This window comes from Rutidosis leptorrhynchoides, chromosome 2 (assembly GCF_046630445.1).
Source record: "Rutidosis leptorrhynchoides isolate AG116_Rl617_1_P2 chromosome 2, CSIRO_AGI_Rlap_v1, whole genome shotgun sequence".
Taxonomy (NCBI): Eukaryota; Viridiplantae; Streptophyta; class Magnoliopsida; order Asterales; family Asteraceae; genus Rutidosis; species Rutidosis leptorrhynchoides.
In genome coordinates, this window is record NC_092334.1 from 336475597 (window position 1) to 336496562 (window position 20966).

Consider the following 20966-nt stretch of genomic DNA (forward strand, 5'->3'; position numbering starts at 1 on the left):
CTGCAACATCTATATCCTTCCGGGTAGCCACATTGACTCCTTTATAGAAAATTTGGACTTTTTGGAATGTATTCAACCCGTGTTGAGGACATACCCTAAGCATTTTATTAAATCGGGTCCAAGCTTCATAAAGAGTCTCGTTAGACTTTTGCTTGAAGTGATTTATATCACTTTACAATTTTGCTGCTTTCGAAGCAGGGAAGAACTCTGACAAAAATTTGTCCATCATGTCATTCCAATCTTCAATATAACCTTCCGGTAATGAGTCCAGCCAATCTCTTGCATCATCCTTTAGGGACCATGGAAAGATTTTTAGACATGCAACTTCATCGGAGACATCTTTGATTTTGAAAAGCTTGCAAATGCTTACAAACTTACGAAGATGCTCGTTAGCATCTTCATTTGGGGCTCCACCGAATTGGCATGTATTAGTCACCATGTGGAGAAATTGCCCCTTTATTTCAAAACCATCAGTCATCGTAGGTTGAACAATTGCATGGCCTTGTCCTGTCCTTGTTTCCTTCATCAAAGCATCCATCATTTGATTTTTAGCAGTCATCTCTTCCTCTTCTTTAATGACTGGCTCGATGATTGGTTGAACTATTGGTTCAGAGTTAGAATGTAATGAAAGTGATTCTAAACCCTGAGTAAGAGATTCTATTTCTTGAGCTCTTAAGCATTCGTGAAGTTCTCTTTCAGGCTCAGGATATGAAGGAATTAAATTAGAGCTGGAAGAACGTAGATTCATGCATTAATACCTATCCTGCAATCACAACACCACAAACAAACCAATTGCAAAAACACAAGCTTACAATAAAAAGTAACTTTTCTAGGAATTGAATTCCTACAAAAGGATCGAATAATTCAAAGTTTATTAAAATCTTTTAACAAAACCGCTCCCCGACAGCGGCGCCAAAAAGTTGATGTGTCAAAACGTACCCTTTAAAATGAAGACAATATGCTTAATAATTAACACATAATACATCGAGTATATACTGTTTACACATGACCATTACATAATGGTTTACAATAGAAATATATTACATCGACATATGTTTCTTGAATGCAGTTTTCACACAATATCATATGAACATGGACTCCAAATCTTGTCCTTATTTTAATATGCAACAGCGGAAGCTCTTAGTATTCACCTGAGAATAAACATGCTTTAAACGTCAACAAAAATATTGGTGAGTTATAGGTTTAACCTATATATATATATATCAAATCGTAACAATAGAACACAAGATTTCATATTTCAATACACATCCCATACATAGAGATAAAAATCATTCATATGGTGAACACCTGGTAACCGACATTAACAAGATGCATATATAAGAATATCTACATCATTCTAGGACACCCTTCAGATATGATATAAATTTCGAAGTACTAAAGCATCCAGTACTTTGGATGGGGTTTGTTAGGCCCAATAGATCTATCTTTAGGATTCGCGCCAATTAGGGTGTCTGTTCCCTAATTCTTAGATTACCAGACTTAATAAAAAAGGGCATATTCAATTTTGATAATTCAACCATAGAATGTAGTTTCACGTACTTGTGTCTATTTTGTAAATCAATTATAAAACCTGCATATATTCTCATCCCAAAAATATTAGATTTTAAAAGTGGGACTATAACTCACTTTCACAGATATTTCTTTCCTCGGAAATAAGACTTGGCCACGGATCGATTCACGAACCTATACAAATATGTACATATGTATCAAAGTATGATCAAAATATAATTACAACCATTTTTATTATGTTTTAAAGATTTGAGTGTATTAAGTCAGCTGTCCTTGTTAATAACCTACAACTAGTTGTCCACAGTTAGATGTACAGAAATAAATCGATATATATTATCTTGAATCAATCCATGAGCCAGTGTATACACGTCTCAGGCTATATCACAACTCAAAGTATATATATTTGGAATCAACCTCAACCCTATATAGCTAACTCCAACATTACTGCATATAGAGTGTCTATGGTTGTTCCAAATAATATATATATATATATATATATATATATATATATATATATATATATATATATATATATATATATATATATATATATATATATATATATATATATATATATGGGTCGATATGATATGTCAAAACATTTGCATACGTGTCTATGGTATCCTAAGATTACATAATATATTAGAATACATGTATAGATTTGTTAAACATTTCTCGTAGCTAAAAAGATCAAAAATATCCAATCTTGTTTTACCCATAACTTCTTCATTTTAAATCCGTTTTGAGTGAATCAAATTGCTATGGTTTCATATTGAACTCTAATTTAAGAATCCAAACAAAAAAAATTATAGGTTTATAGTCGGAAATTTAAGTTACATGTCAATTACTAAAGAGGTAGTCATTTTCGTCGAAAGAACGACTGATGTGTCAAAACGTAACCTTTAAAATGAAGACAATATGCTTAATAATTAACACATAATACAGGCAACTAAAACCCGATCATACAGTAACTAGCAAGTAAATTGACCAGTTCGATCCACAGGGAGAAGTTTATTTTTAAGATTTTACCACGATTAATTATTCTAAAAAGGGGGGTTTTGTGTTTGAAGTTGTATTTTCGTTTAACGAAACAGTAAATAAATATAGTAATTAACAAGAATGAGAATGCGGTGTTTACTTCTATGCTTGATAAATGACAGAGATTGTTCTTCTATAATTAAAACCGTTATGAGATAGTTACAATAGAACAGTTTATATCGATTTCACAATTTCTATAAACTTAAGAGCTATGTTTAATCAACAAGATTCTTTCATGGTTGAATTCACATAAAACCTAGTTTACTAAGATCACTCTAGGTAAACTACATGATTGTATATCCTAAATATCGTTTAATTAACATCCTATATTCACATATAGGTGGCTAGATCACTAGGTATTGAAGTATAAGCTATAGTCTTTGATAAACTCACATAAACCAAGTCATAACTTACATAATTGAACTAAAATATAAGGATGATTACAACAATGGATCTTTTGCAAGAATATGGTGATTTAGATCGATTATCTAACTAGATCCAACCCAGTTAAACTCATGTAAAACCTAAATTACAACAATCACTTGAGGTAATTTCATAACTATGTTGCTTTAGAACTTATTCAATTACCGAATTAAACACATAACAAAATCACTTAAGTGTATGTATCTAATCGTCTAGATTACTAGGTGTATTGAAGTATAGATTGTTTTCCTAGTTAACTCACATTAATAGGTTTTCAATCTATATAATTGAAGTGAAGATCTAAACAAGCATAACAATGGTTCTTACGGTTGAACTAGATAATTTAATCAATCAAAAATATGTTTAACTAGCATAACATCAAAGTATAGAACAATCCCAAGCCATAAATCTTACATTGAAGTAAACACACAAGGCTTTTACCCTAACATAATCATAGTAGAACTAATGAAATAGTAAATACAAGTTGAATTCATGTTAAAAAGATATAGAACAATAGTACCAATTGCGATAAACGATCCTAGCTTAATCTTGATGTCGAAAGAATGGAGATTGACTTGCAACCTTCCTTGAAGCTTGAAAATCGTCTTAGAACAGAGGGAGAACGTAGTAGTAAAGGTATATGAAGTAAGTAACCAAAGGCTCCATTAAATAGCCTTAAAAGTTAGGGATTTTGTCCAGAAAGTGACCAGATGCGCCGCATCTCTATGGGATGCACCGCATCTCTTTACGTTCAGTAGATTCCAGCTCGATTCTGCACTCAGGACTGTCGGCAGGGGGTCAAATGCGCCGCATCTGGGACAGATGCGCCGCATCCATCTCAGATGCGCCGCATCTGAGGCTGTTTTGGTCCAGAAGTCTGCATGCTCCGCATCTGAAACTGTCGGGAGTTATTTGGTGCATATATGCGCCGCATCTAAGATAGATGCACCGCATTTGGACCTATTTCAGTGGTTTCGGGCTGTTTTGCGCGTCCAATCTTCGTATTAACTCTGTTTTTTTGTTGTTGGTCTTCATTTATTCATTCACAATGGACTTTTACAAATACACATGAATTACAATACATACGTACAACAATTACATACAAATGGAACAACTTTGGATCGAAATAACGGCAATAAACATGTATAATTTTGGCGTTATCAACGACATCTTGATGACCATTTTGAAAAACATACTTTCACTTTCATCGTGTTTCCAGGTTTTAAATCATTAAGTAAGCATATCATATAGATATAGAACATGTGTTTAGTTGATTTTGAAAGTCAAGTTAGAAGGATTAACTTTTGTTTGCGAACAAGTTTAGAATTAACTAAACTATGTTCTAGTGATTACAAGTTTAAACCTTCGAATAAGATAGCTTTATATGTATGAATTGAATGATGTTATGAACATCATTACTACCTCAAGTTTTCTGTATAAAACTACTGGAAATGAGAAAAATGGATCTAGCTTCAAAGGATCCTTGGATGGCTTAAAAGTTCTTAAAGCAGAATCATGACACGAAAATAGTTCAAGTAAGATTTTCACTCGAAATAAGATTGTTATAGTTGTAGAAATTGAATCAAATTTTGAATATGAATATTACCTTGAATTATAAAGATAACCTACTATAAATCACAGAGGTTCCTTGATCTTAGATGATTACTTGGAATGGATTAGAAAGCTTGGAAGTAGACTTGCAAACTTGGAAGTATTCTTGATTTTTATGAAACTATACTTATGGAATTTATGAAGAACACTTAGAACTTGAAGATGGAACTTGAGAGAGATCAATTAGATGAATAAAATTGAAGAATGAAAGTGTTTTTAGGTGTTTTTGGTTGTTGGTATATGGATTAGATATAAAGGATATGTAATTTTGTTTTCATGTAAATAAGTCATGAATGATTACTAATATTTTTGTAATTTTATGAGATATTTCATGCTAGTTTCCAAATGATGATTCCCACATGTGTTAGGTGACTCACATGGGCTGCTAAGAGTAGATCATTGGAGTGTTTATACCAATAGTACATACATCTAAAAGCTGTGTATTGTACGAGTACGAATACGGGTGCATACGAGTAGAATTGTTGATGAAACTGAACGAGGATGTAATTGTAAAAATTTTTGTTAAGTAGAAGTACTTTGATATGTATCTTGAAGTCTTTCAAAAGTGTAAGAATACATATCAAAACACAACATGTATATACATTCTAATGGAGTCGTTAAGTCTTCGTTAGTCGTTACATGTAATTGTTGTTTTGAAACCTTTAAGTTAACGATCTCAATTAATGTTGTTAACCCAATGTTTATTATATCAAATGAGATGTTAAATTATTATGTTATAATGATATTATGATGTATGAATATCTCTTAATATGATATATACATTAAAATATCGTTACAACGATAATCGTTACATATAAGTCTCGTTTCGTAATTCTTGAGTTGGTAGTCTTGTTTTTACATATGTAGTTCATTATTAACACACTTAATGATATATTTAAATATCATTTTATCATGTTAAATATAGTGTATCAATATCTTAATATGATACAAATTTAGTAGTCGTTATCATAACGATAATCGTTATATATATCATTTCGAGTTTCTTAACTTAGTAATCTCATTTCTTATGTATATCACATATTGTTAATATACTTAGTGAGATACTTAATCATCATAATCTCATGTCAACCATATATATATGTCTGTATATACCACAACATGTAGTTTTTACAAATTTGTAACGTTCGTGAATTGCCGGTCAACTTGGGTGATCAATTGTCTATATGAAACTTATTTCATTTAATCAAGTCTTAACAAGTTTGATTGCTTAACATGTTGGAAACATTTAGACATGTAAATATCAATCTCAATTAATATATATAAACATGGAAAAGTTCGGGTCACTACAGTACCTACCCGTTAAATAAATTTCGTCCCGAAATTTTAAGCTGTTGAAGGTGTTGACGTATCTTCTGGAAATAGATGCGGGTATTTCTTCTTCATCTGATCTTCACGCTCCCAGGTGAACTTGGGTCCTATACGAGCATTCCATCGAACCGTAACAATCGGTATCTTGTTTTGCTTAAGTCTCTTAACCTCACGATCCATTATTTCGACGGGTTCTTCAATGAATTGAAGTTTTTCATTGATTTGGATTTTGTCCAACGGAATAGTGAGATATTCTTTAGCAAAACATTTCTTCAAATTCGAGACGTGGAAAGTGTTATGTACAGCCGCGAGTTGTTGAGGTAGCTCCAGTTGGTAAGCTACTGGTCCGACACGATCTATAATCTTGAATGGTCCAATGTACCTTGGATTTAGTTTCCCCCGTTTACCAAATCGAACAACGCCTTTCCAAGGTGAAACCTTAAGCATGACCATTTCTCCAATTTCAAACTCTATATCTTTTCTTTTACTGTCCGCATAGCTCTTTTGTCGACTCTGGGCGGTTTTCAATCGTTGTTGAATTTGGATGATTTTCTCGGTAGTTTCTTGTATTATCTCTGGACTCGTAATCTGTCTATCCCCCACTTCATTCCAACAAATTGGAGACCTGCACTTTCTACCAAAAAGTACCTCAAACGGTGCCATCTCAATACTAGAATGATAACTGTTGTTGTAGAAAAATTCTGCTAACGGTAGGTGTCGATCCCAACTGTTTCTGAAATCAATAACACATACTCGTAGCATGTATTCAAGCGTTTGTATCGTCCTTTCACTCTGCCCATCAGTTTGTGGATGATAGGCAGTACTCATGTCTAGACGAGTCCCCAATGCTTGTTGCAACGTCTGTCAGAACCTTGAAACAAATCTACCATCCCTATCAGAGATAATAGAGACGGGTATTCCATGTCTGGAGACAACCTCCTTTAAATACAATCGTGCCAACTTCTCCATTTTGTCATCTTCTCTCATTGGCAGGAAGTGTACTGACTTGGTGAGACGATCAACTATTACCCAAATAGTATCATAACCACTTGTAGTCCTTGGCAATTTAGTAATGAAATCCATGGTAATGTTTTCCCATTTCCATTCCGGGATTTCAGGTTGTTGTAGTAGACCTGATGGTTTCTGATGTTCAGCTTTGACCTTAGAACATGTCAAACATTCTTCTACATATTTAGCAATATCGGCATTCATACCCAACCACCAAAAGTGTTTCTTGAGATCTTTATACATCTTCCCCGCTCCGGGATGTATTGAATATCTGGTTTTATGTGCTTCCTTAAGTACCATTTCTCTCACATCTCCAAATCTTGGTACCCAAATTCTATCAGCCCTATATCGAGTTCCGACTTCCCGAATATTAAGATGTTTCTCTGATCCTTTGGGTATCTCATTCTTCAACTTTCCTTCTTTTACAACCTCCTATTGCGCCTCCTTTATTTGAGTAGTAAGGTTAGTATGAATAATTATATTCATAGCTTTTACCTGTATAGGTTCTCTGTCCTTTCTACTCAAAGCGTCAGCTACCACATTCGCCTTCCTCGGGTGGTATCGAATCTCAAAATCATAATCATTCAACAGTTCAATCCACCTGCGTTGTCTCATATTCAGTTGCTTCTGATTAAATATATGTTGGAGACTTTTGTGGTCGGTATATATAATACTTTTGACCCCATATAAATAATGCCTCCAAGTCTTTAATGCAAAAACAACAGCACCCAATTCCAAATCATGAGTCGTATAATTTTGCTCGTGAATCTTCAATTATCTAGACGCATAAGCAATCACCTTCGTTCGTTGCATTAATACACAATCGAGACCTTGCTTTGATGCGTCACAATAAATCACAAAATCATCATTCCCTTCAGGCAATGACAATATAGGTGCCGTAGTTAGCTTTTTCTTCAATAACTGAAACGCCTTCTCTTGTTTATCCTTCCATTCAAATTTCTTCCCTTTATGCGTTAATGCAGTCAAGGGTTTTGCTATTTTGGAAAAATCTTTGATGAATCTTCTGTAGTAACCAGCCAATCCTAAAAATTAACGTATATGCTTTGGAGTTTTTGGGATTTCCCACTTTTCAACGGTTTCGATCTTTACCTGGTCCACCTGAATACCTTCTTTGTTCACTATGTGATCGAGGAATTGAACTTCTTCCAACCAAAATGCACACTTTTTAAACTTAGCGTACAGTTTTTCTTTCCTCAATACTTCTAGCACTTTTCTCAAATGTTCTTCATGCTCTTGATCATTCTTTGAGTAAATAACTATGTCATCGATGAAAACAATGACAAACTTGTCAAGATATGGCCCACACACTCGGTTCATAAGGTCCATGAACACAGCTGGTGCGTTAGTCAATCCAAACGGCATAACCATAAACTCGTAATGACCATAACGCGTCCTAAAAGCAGTTTTTGGAATATCATCCTCCTTTACTTGCATTTGATGATATCCAGAACGTAAATTGATTTTCAAAAAAACCGACGAGCCTTGTAGTTGATCAAATAAGTCGTCAATTCTCTGCAGTGGATAACGGTTTTTGATGGTAAGTTTATTCAACTTTTTGTAGTCAATACACAACCTAAATGTACCATCCTTCTTCTTGACAAACAAAACAGGAGCTCCCCATGGTGATGTGCTTGGTCGAATGAAACCACGTTCTAATAGTTCTTGCAGTTGGCTTTGCAGTTCTTTCATCTCACTGGGTGCAAGTCTGTAAGGAGCACGAGCTATTGGTGCAGCTCCTGGTACAAGATCTATTTGAAATTTAACAGATCGATGTGGAGATAGTCCCGGTAATTCTTTCGGAAATACATCGGGAAATTCTTTTGCGACGGGAACATCATTGATGCTCTTTTCTTTAGTTTGTACTTTCTCGACGTGTGCTAGAACAGCATAGCAACCTTTTCTTATTAGTTTTTGTGCCTTCAAATTACTAATAAGATGTGGCTTCGTGTTGCCCTTTTCTCCGTACACCATTAAGGGCTCTCCTTCTTCTCGTACAATATGAATTGCATTTTTGTAACATACAATCTCTGCTTTCATCTCCTTCAGCTAGTCCATGCCAACTATTACATCAAAACTCCCTAACTCTACTGGTATCAAATCAATCTTAAATATTTCGCTACCCAGTTTAATTTCTCGATTCTGGCATATATAATCTGCTGAAATTAATTTACCGTTTGCTAATTCGAGTAAAAATTTACTATCCAACGGAGTCAATGGACAACTTAATTTAGCAAAAAAATCTCTACTCATATAGCTTCTATCTGCACCCGAATCAAATAAAACGTAAGCAGATTTATTGTCAATAAGAAACGTACCCGTAACAAGTTCCGAGTCTTCCTGTGCTTCTGCCGCATTAATATTGAAAACTATTCTGCGGCCTTGTCCATTCGTGTTCTCCTGGTTCGGGCAATTTCTAATAATGTGGCCTGGTTTTCCACATTTATAACAAACTACATTGGCATAACTTGCTCCGCCATTACTCATTCCGACACCATTTGTTCCTTTCGTTCTGTTAACCCCTGGTCTGTAGACCTCACACTTCGCCGCGCTATGACCATTTCTTTTACACTTGTTGCAAAATTTGGTACAGAACCCCGAGTGATACTTTTCACACCTTTGGCATAGCGGCTTCTGATTGTTATTGTTGTTGCAGTTGTTATTGTTGTTGGGATGATTGTTGTAGTTGTTGTTGTTGTTGTTGTGTCAATTGTTGTAGTTGCGATTGATTTTGCGATTGTTGGGATAGTTGTTGTTGTATTGGTGACTCTTATCACCGTTTTCCACCCACTTTCTTTTGACTAGCTTCACGTTGGCCTCTTCGGCCGCCTGTTCTTTAATTCTTCCCTCAATCTGGTTCACTAGTTTGTGAGCCATTCTACATTCCTTTTGTATGGAGGCAGGCTCGTATGAACTTATATCTTCTTGGATTCTCTCCGGTAACCCTTTCACAAACGCGTCGATCTTCTCTTCCTCATCTTCGAACGCTCTCGGACACAATAGGCACAATTCTGTGAATCGTCTTTAGTACGAAGTAATATCGAATCCCTGTGTTCGTAACCCTCTAAGTTCTGACTTGAGCTTATTGACCTCGGTTCTGTGATGGTACTTCTCGTTCATCAAGTACTTGAATGCTGACCACGGTAGCGCATAAGCAGTATCTTGTCCCACTTGCTCTAGATAGGTATTCCACCATGTTAACGCAATACCTGTGAAGGCATGCGTAGCGTACTTCACTTTGTCTCCTTCAGCACACTTACTTATGGCAAACACTGATTCAACTTGCATGGGTAGCGTACTTCACTTTGTCTCCTTCAGCACACTTACTTATGGCAAACACTGATTCAACTTTCTCGATCCACCGTTTCAATCCGATTGGTCCTTCAGTCCCATCAAATTCTGAAGGTTTGCAGGCTATGAATTCCTTGTAGGAGCATCCTACACGATTTCTTGCGCCGTTAGCTGTATTGATAGATTCAGAGTTATTGTTGGTATGTAGCGCGGCCTGTACTGCGGCTATGTTTGAAGCAAGAAAGGCACGAAATTCCTCTTCGCTCATATTCAAGGTGTGTCGAGTAGTCGGTGCCATTTCCTTCAAAATAGTCAAATAAAACAAGTTAATCATACAGAATATTAAGAGTAGTCAATAGTATCTCGTAGCATAATATGAACTCATTTATAAAAGCTTTTTCTTCATATTAGCGTTTTATAAGTTTAAATTCGGGTACTACCTACCCGTTAAGTTCATACTTAGTAGCTAATATACAAATCAACTACTACAATTCCATATGAAAAACTGATTATAATAATATATCCCATACAAATATTCTTCAAACTTACAACTTCGCTATATTACATATAACATGAAATATAGTACACTATGATACAGGACAGTTTTGAAGATAAATCTAGTTAATACGCAAGTTGTTCAGCAAAGGAAATAAAGACACGTAATTCATAAGTCCAGAAACAAGTCATGCATTCTGGTTTTACTAAGACGACTTCTCATCCTTGGTCTTGTGGAAAATAACCATTATGACCATTGGCTAGGCAGCATGTTGTAATGTCGTCAAAAGGACGAGGGTTTTGTAATGTCCATCAGCCCTGTAATAATCTAAAAACCTTGTTTCTCACCCCAACTACTGAATTCGTCACTTGTGAGAAAGTTTTATTTAAAAGCTGCAATCCGATGTTCTTTTTCTCACTTTGGTAAGAAGCGAACATCACTAACCCGTAAGCATAACATGCTTCTTTATGTTGCATGTTAGAAGCTCTTTCTAATTCACAAAATCCTATGTTGGGATATGTTGAGTCAAAATAGGTTCTTAACCTGTAGCGTAAAATTGCATTTGGGTTCCCCGCATTTAATGCTTTAAAGAAAACACGGCGTAACTTAAAGTCTCCCCAATGTGATATACCCCACCTATCAAAGGAAAGCCTTTTATAAACTAAGGCATTTCTGGAAAGTCTTTCAAATGTTTGACAAGTTAATTTCGCCATAACTAAATGTGCTGATGAATTCTGACCGACTCTAGACAAGATTTCCTCAATCATATCCTCTGGTAGGTCTTCTAAAATATTCGGTTATCTACCCTTAACATCCATTTTGTTTTTATACTGTAAAATAGACAAGGATTAGATTCGTAATAACAAACAATACAAGCAATTTTTACATAGAACATAAAAGTACAAGCACACTACAATACATTTATTACACAACATGCTCACACCCCTCTAATCTGAATCACTGGTTTCTTCTTCTTCGAACTTGGTTCTTTTTCCTAATTTTCTAGGGATATATGATGTTCCTCTAATACGAGCCGTCGTTTTCCACATTGATTTAGAAAAACCTGGTGGTTTAGAGGTTCCCGGGTTATTGTCACGATATTGAAAATACGGGTGTTGACGGTACATACAAAGTTCATTGGGGTCGGAATCAGATTTCTCTATTTTGATGCCATTTCCCTTATTATTTTCTTTTGCCTCATTAATTTGGGTCGGGGTAATTTCTATAACATCATCGGAATCCTCTTCAGAATCCGATTCATCAGAAAATTGGTAATTTTCCCAATATTTTGCTTCCTTAGCGGAAACACCATTGACCATTATTAACTTTGGTCCATTGGTTGAGGATTTTCTTTTATTTGACTGGTTTTCTGTGGTTCCTACTATTCCCCCCTCCGGAACCTCTTCTTCTTCCAGTTCCTCTTCTTCTGGTTCCTCTTCTTTCGGTTCCTCTTCTTCCGGTTCTTCGGGAACTTGTGAATCTTGCCAATATATATTCGACTCTTCGTTATTATTAGGAGAGTCAATGGGATTTGTGCTAGAGGTAGACATCTATCACACAATATCAAACATGTTAAGAGATTAATATATCACATAATATTTACATGTTAATAATATATAGTTTCCAACAAAAATGTTAAGCAATCATTTTTAAAGAAAACACGGTCGAAGTCCAGGCTCACTAATGCATCCTAACAAACTCGATAAGACACACTAATGCAAATTTTCTGATTCTCTAAGACCAACGCTCAGATACCAACTGAAATGTTCCGTTCATATTGATTATAAACGTTCCATATTAATTGATTTCGTTGCGATGTTTTGACCTCTATATGAGACTTTTTTCAAAGACTGCATTCATTTCAAAACAACCATAACCTTTATTTTATCAATAAAGGTTTTAAAAGCATTACGTAAATTATCAAATAATGATAATCTAAAATATACTATTTACACATGACCATTACATAATGGTTTACAAGAGAAATATATTACATCGACATATGTTTCTTGAATGCAGTTTTTACACAATATCATACAAACATGGACTCCAAATCTTGTCCTTATTTTAGTATGCAACAGCGGAAGCTCTTAGTATTCACCTGAGAATAAACATGCTTTAAACGTCAACAAAAATGTTGGTGAGTTATAGGTTTAACCTATATATATATATATATATATCAAATCGTAACAATAGACCACAAGATTTCATATTTCAATAAACATCCCATACATAGAGATAAAAATCATTCATATGGTGAACACCTGGTAACTGACATTAACAAGATGCATATATAAGAATATCCCCATCATGGGGACACCCTTCGGATATGATATAAATTTCGAAGTACTAAAGCATTCGGTACTTTGGATGGGGTTTGTTAGGCCCAATAGATCTATCTTTAGGATTCGCGTCAATTAGGGTGTCTGTTCCCTAATTCTTAGATTACCAGACTTAATAAAAAGGGGCATATTCGATTTTGATAATTCAACCATAGAATGTAGTTTCACGTACTTGTGTCTATTTTGTAAATCATTTATAAAACCAGCATATATTCTCATCCCAAAAATATTAGATTTTAAAAGTGGGACTATAACTCACTTTCACAGATATTTCCTTCCTCGGAAATAAGACTTGGCCACGAATCGATTCACGAACCTATACAAATATGTACATATATATCAATGTATGATCAAAATATAATTACAACCATTTTTATTATGTTTTAAAGATTTTAGTGTATTAAGTCAGCTGTGTTCGTTAATAACCTACAACTAGTTGTCCACAGTTAGATGTACAGAAATAAATCGATATATATTATCTTGAATCAATCCACGACCCAGTGTATACATGTCTCAGGCTAGATCACAACTCAAAGTATATATATTTTTGGAATCAACCTCAACCCTGTATAGCTAACTCCAACATTACTGCATATAGAGTGTATATGGTTGTTCCAAATAATATATATACATGGGTCGATATGATATGTCAAAACATTTGCATACGTGTCTATGGTATCCCAATATTATATAATATATTAGAATACATGTATAATACAATATAAGTTAGCTAGGATATAATTTGTATAGATTTGTTAAACATTTCCCGTAGCTAAAAAGATTAAAAATATCCAATCTTGTTTTACCCATAACTTCTTCATTTTAAATCCGTTTTGAGTGAATCAAATTGCTATGGTTTAATATTGAACTCTAATTTAAGAATCCAAACAAAAAAAGTATAGGTTTATAGTCAGAAATTTAAGTTACATGTCAATTACTAAAGAGGTAGTCATTTCCGTCGAAAGAACGACATCTTGATGACCATTTTGAAAAACATACTTTCACTATGAGTTTAACCAAGATTTTTGGATATAGTTTCATTTTCATATGAAAAATAATTTTCCCAGAAGAAAAACTTTTAAGTCAAAGTTTATCATAGTTTTTAATTATCCAAACCAAAACAGCCCCCGGTTTCACTATGACGGCGTATATCCAATTTTATGGTGTTCATCGTGTTTCCAGGTTTTAAATCATTAAGTTAGCATATCATATAGATATAGAACATGTGTTTAGTTGATTTTAAAAGTCAAGTTAGAAGGATTAACTTTTGTTTGCGAACAAGTTTAGAATTAACTAAACTATGTTCTAGTGATTACAAGTTTAAATCTTCGAATAAGATAGCTTTATATGTATGAATCGAATGATGTTATGAACATCATTACTACCTCAAGTTTTCTGGATAAAACTACTTGAAATGAGAAAAATGGATCTAGCTTCAAAGGATCCTTGGATGGCTTGAAAGTTCTTGAAGCAGAATCATGACACGAAAACAGTTCAAGTAAGGTTTTCACTCAAAATAAGATTGTTATAGTTGTAGAAATTAAATCAAAGTTTGAATATGAATATTACCTTGAATTATAAAGATAACCTACTATAAATCACAAAGGTTCCTTGATCTTAGATGATTACTTGGAATGGATTAGAAAGCATGGAAGTAGACTTGCAAACTTGGAAGTATTCTTGATTTTTATAAAACTATACTTATGGAATTTATGAAGAACACTTAGAACTTGAAGATGGAACTTTAGAGAGATCAATTAGATGAAGAAAATTGAAGAATGAAAGTGTTTGTAGGTGTTTTTGTTCGTTGGTATATGGATTAGATATAAAGGATATGTAATTTTGTTTTCATGTAAATAAGTCATGAATGATTACTAATATTTTTGTAATTTTATGAGATATTTCATGCTAGTTTCCAAATGATGTTTCCCACATGTGTTAGGTGACTCACATGCGCTGCTAAGAGCTGATCATTGGAGTGTATATACCAATAGTATATACATCTAAAAGATGTGTATTGTACGAGTACGAATACGGGTGCATACGAGTAGAATTGTTGATGAAACTGAACGAGGATGTAATTGTAAGCATTTTTGTTAAGTAGAAGTACTTTAATATGTGTCTTGAAGTCTTTTAAAAGTGTAAGAATACATATCAAAACACAACATGTATATACATTCTAATGGAGTCGTTAAGTCTTTGTTAGTCGTTACATGTAAGTGTTGTTTTGAAACCTTTAAGTTAACGATCTCAATTAATGTTGTTAACCCAATGTTTATTATATCAAATGAGATGTTAAATTATTATGTTATCATGATATTATGATGTATGAATATCTCTTAATATGATATATACATTAAAATATCATTACAACGATAATCGTTACATATAAGTCTCATTTCGTAATTCTTGAGTTAGTAGTCTTGTTTTTACATATGTAGTTCATTGTTAACACACTTAATGATATATTTAAATATCATTTTATCATGTTAAATATAGTGTATCAATATCTTAATATGATACATATGTATTTAGTAGACGTTATCATAACGATAATCGTTATATATATCATTTCGAGTTTCTTAACTTAGTAATCTCATTTCTTATGTATATCACACATTATTAATATGCTTAGTGAGATACTTACTCATAATAATCTCATATCAACCATATATATATGTCTATATATACCACAACATGTAGTTTTTAAAAATTTGTAACGTTCGTGAATCGTCGGTCAACTTGGGTGATCAATTGTCTATATGAAACTTATATCATTTAATCAAGTCTTAACAAGTTTAATTGATTAACACGTTGGAAACATTTAGTCATGTAAATATCAATCTCAATTAATATATATAAACATGGAAAATTTTGGGTCACTACAGCTAGAAACTATAGTTGTGTCTAGAATATATCCTTGATTTGTCCATCACATGCATGATATGAAATTGCTTACATAAGTGAAATCCCAGCATAATAAAGTGAAAAGTGCCTAAGTAAACATATTTGTTTGATTATTGATTTTTGCTATTTATAATTGTTTGCATATTATTTCGTGTTTTGAATCATCATTTTGACATTTCGGTCATTAAACGATAAACCCCCATTTTCTGTTTAGTTGTTATTTGGTAAATGTAATTAATTAATTAATTACATTTTAGTTTCAAGCTTGAATTACATCCATAACTATTCGCGGAAAGATAGCTGGAATTTACCAAAATTATACTATACATGATCGGGTAAACTTTCCTGTAGTTGTGTTGAAGTTTTTAATCAGTAAATTCTTGTTTATAAATATTATAACCCGATTTCACACATCATCGTGAGAGAATAAATGTAGTTCATTTATTCTGACCAAGTTAAGTATATCAATATGTTTGTTAAACTGACAAGTTTTTTAGTCAAAATATGTGGTTCCACGAGTCATTAAACTAAATGACTTTAAGATTTACGTTAACTTAATACCTAAAACATATCATTAAATTGTTTCGTTTAAATAAACCCGTAATTTCACTATATATATATATATATATATATATATATATATATATATATATATATATATATATATATATATATATATATAGTGGTAGGATCAAGAGGGAAGTAACCATTCGGGGGTAAGCGGGGGGAAGCAAAAACTTTTTTTTTCGTTTTTTGAAAAAACTTTGTTCACGAACATTATAGATGAGATGAAAATATGAACATTTAGTAGAGACACTTTGTGATAAATGTTTTTATTTTGGCGGGAAAACGCACAAAGAAGTAATGTATAACAATTATCGTGTTTTTCGAGCGTATTTTGAGGTTTTAGCTATTGGGGTTTAGATATTAGGGTTTATAGGGTTTAGATATTAGGGTTTATCAATTTAGGGTTTAGGGTTTAGATTTAGGGTTTAGATTTAGGATTTAGATTGAGTTTTTAACACGAACGGTTTAGAGTTTAGGGTTTAGGGTTTGGTGTTTTGGGTTTATGGAATAAACCCAAAACACCAAACCCTAAACCCTAAACCCTAAATCCTAAACTCTAAATCGGGCTAAATTTTACTTCACAAAACATGAAAAAAAAACGTTCATATTCTTCACGAACAATATTATCTTGAATGTTATTTTTGTCGATCGTTTTCTCGCCTAAATAATAACATTCATCACGAAGTGTCTCTTCTAAATGTTCATATTTTCGTGTGATCTTGATGCCGGAAAAAAAAAATTAAAAAAAAACGAAAAAAAAAAAATTTTGCTTTCCCCCGCTTCCCCCCGATTGGTTACTTCCCCATTGATCCTGCCCCTATATATATATATATATATATATATATATTGATAGGATCAATGGGGAAGTAACCAATTAGGGGAAGCAACCAATTGGGGGAAGCGGGGGGAAGCAAATTTTTTTTTTTCATTTTTTGAAAAAACTTTGTTCACGAACATTAGAGATTAGAAGAAAATATGAACATTTAAAAAAGACACCTTGTGATAAATGTTTTTATTTTTACGGGAAAAAGCTCGAAGAAATAATATATAACACTGGATGCATTAATGTTACTCTGCCCAAATTAATTACAGTAATATCTCTCCAACTGATAATACAATTCCGATAAGGATTCCGGTCGTTATCGGAGTTCATCTCTACTCTAAGATATTAACTTATTCGATATCAATCGAATAAGGTTAATCCCATCGATTGTTTTATGCCCTTGAAATTCAGATTTCAAATCGGGGTTTGCACAATTATTGGAGTTAAAGCATTCGATCCACTCTTTTCCACAAATCAATCACTCAAGTCCGAAATCTATATATCACAATTACAATTTTGGTTTGATCAAATGGTGCTATCTAAAGGTACGAAATTAATCACTGCTCACCCTAACGAGCTAGAAGATGATGAAACAAGCCCAGATGACACAGCTAAGGCTGGCGTATACATGATCCACTCATGGGTTGCTGGGCAACAACGAAAAACAGGGGCGTTAGATGAATGGAAACACGAACCAATCATCTTCTCGTCGTTATTTAATATTAACCCTTCTTCCGACCCAGTTGTCATTCAGCCACACATCTCCAATTGCCAAATTTGACGAATATATACCGACACCGGTGCAGAAACAGAGGTCATGTTCGAACACTGCTTCTTTCAGTTACCAGAAAACATTCGCCGGCAAAAGAAAGCCGCAACCTCACCATTAGCAGGATTCAACAGTACTGCAACATAGCCAGTAGGCTCCATCACATTGAAAGTTGTACTAGGAAAATTACCTTTTCAAACCACTGCAGACATAGAATTCTCTATCATCAAAACCGACTCACGGTAAAATGTCATTCTCAGGCGTAACGCCATGCAAAAATTTGGAGCAGTTACATCTACAGTACACGACATGTTGAAATTCCCAACCCTAGTCGGCATTGCAACAATCCGAACACAAGAGCTGGAGCCGGTTGAGTGCTTACAGATATTTAAAGGCACAGATAACATCATAGTGCACGATGATGGCTATGTGTCACCAAATCCTAAGTATCCGGAACAACGGGTCCAGGTTGGAACGACTCTGAGCGCTAACGCAAAGGACACACTCTGGCACTCTACAAACTTCTAGCAGCAAATATCGATGTCTTCGCTTGGGAGCCATCCGACATTACTGGGGTCCCACGCGAGATAGCACAACACCGGCTAAACGTGAACCCAAACATCACACTCGTTGTCCAGAAGAAAAGAGCAATGGCATTAGAATGAAGAAAATTCCTGGACGACAAGGTACAACGCCTGGTTGATGCCGGAATAATGAAGAAAGTGAAATATCAGACATGGGTAGCCAATCCTGTGATGGTAAAAAAGGCAGACGGCTCTTGGCGCATGTGTGTCGATTACAAAGACATCAACAAAGCTTGCCCAAAATAAAACTACCCCTTGCCGAAAATCGACTGGAAAGTTGAATCTCTCGCGGTTTTCAGGTTTAAGCGCTTCTTGGATACGTACAGAGGCTACCAGCAAATACCAATGGCAGAAGTTGATGAAGAAAAAACCGCATTCTTCACAAACAAAGGAATCTTTTGTTATACCAAAATGCCATTCGGATTAAAGAATGCCGGAGCAACGTATCAACAGGTGATCGATAAGGCATTCCAGGATTAAATCGAACGAAACATCGAAGCGTACGTAGATGACATCGTCATCAAAAGTGACTCATAAGAACAGATGATTTTAGATATCATTGAAACATTCGAGTCACTACGCAAAATCAATATGAAGCTAAACCCGTCAAAATGCTCTTTCGGGATGGAAGAAGGTCGGTTCTTGGGGTTCACGGTTACCCCGAGAGGAATCAAGGCAAGCCTAAAGAAAATTCAAGCAATCAAAAACATACAATCGCCCAGGAATAAAAAAGACGTGCAAAGCCTAAATGGGAAACTATTGGCACTAACGAGATTCCTGTCACGCGCTGCCGATAGATCTTTGCCTTTCTTCCTGACGTTAAAGGGTTGCTTAAACAAGAAAGACTTCGTCTTGACAGAGGATGCTGAAAAAGCCTTCCAGAATATGAAAGCATTCCTAAGAGAACTGCCCACACTAACGGCGCCAATACAGGGAGAAACCCTCACGGTGTACCTTGCTACTTCCTCCGAGGCAATCCGCTCGGTGCTAATCGACGAGATAAAACTCAAATGCCGGTATACTTCGTAAGCAAAGTATTACAAAATGGAGAATTAAACTACCCCACTACGGAAAAGTTAAATTATGCTCTGGTACACACACCAAGACAGTTACGGCGGTATTTTCAAGCACATCCGATACAGGTCCTCAGGGACCAACCAATCAAACACATCCTAACCAGGCCGGAGATTTCTGGAAGGATGGAAAAATGGGCAATTGAACTCGGTAAACATGAAATCAGCTTTCTCCCGAGGAACTCAGTAAAGGGCCAAGTTATGGCCAACTTTCTGGTAGAGCTCCCTTCCGATATGATCAAACAAGGTGAAACTCCCGTCACAAGAAGGGGCACAGATGAATTCTGGAAACAATATACAGACGGGGCATCTAGCGAGGAAGGAGCCGGCATAGGTCTACTCCTCGTATCCCCAAGTAGAGAAGAGATAACCTACGCCATCCAGCTAAAATTTGCTGCCTCAAATAATGAGGCCGAGTACGAAGCGCTACTAGCCGGTTTACGCTTAGCAAAAAGTATCGATGTACAACAGCTCACGGCTTACGTTGACTCGCAACTAGTAGCAAGCCAGCTAAATGGTAGTTTCGAAGCAAGAGACACATCAATGAAAAAATACCTAGCGCTTGCAAAATTGCTAGTCAAAAACTTCGTAACATTTGAAATCAAGCAACTACCCCACAACCGTAACAAGAAAGCAGATGCTTTAAGCAAACTTGCCTCCCTGCTATACGATCACTTCACCAAAAAGGTCATGGTGGAAGTACTAGAAAGAAAGTCAACCGACGCCTAATGGCAACAATCACAGAAGAAGAAGATTTTTGGATGACACCTTTCATACGATACCTCAACGATGGTACCCTCTCGGATGAAAAGCTACAATCTCGTAGGATCCGGATGCGCGCACCAATATATCTCTTCAAAGATGGCATCGTGTATAGAAAATCATTCATCGAGCCATATTTGAGATGCGTTGGAACAACGCAGGCCAAATAAATCATACAGGAAATGCACTAAGGAGCCTGCTCAACATAATCTGGCTACAGAACAATTGTCAGCAGGATCAAAAGAATGGGTTATTTCTGGCCACACATATACCGGGACACATACGATCTGATCGTAAACTGCGAGGCATGTCAAATACATGCCCTCGTCAATAGATCCCCTCGGTGTAACATGGTCCCAATACACGCTGCTTGACCATTCTGCAAGTGGGGATCG

General features: G+C 35.0%; 1 protein-coding gene across 1 annotated transcript; it reads left to right on the top strand.

Annotated features, from left to right (window-relative positions):
* The first annotated feature begins 19327 nt into the window (after positions 1–19327).
* On the top strand, positions 19328–20538 carry LOC139888846 (uncharacterized). Its single transcript, XM_071871830.1, has 2 exons — positions 19328–19752; positions 19842–20538. The coding sequence occupies exons 1-2, from the start codon at positions 19328–19330 to the stop codon at positions 20536–20538; spliced, it is 1122 nt and encodes a 373-aa protein (XP_071727931.1).
* The last annotated feature ends 428 nt before the right edge of the window (positions 20539–20966 follow it).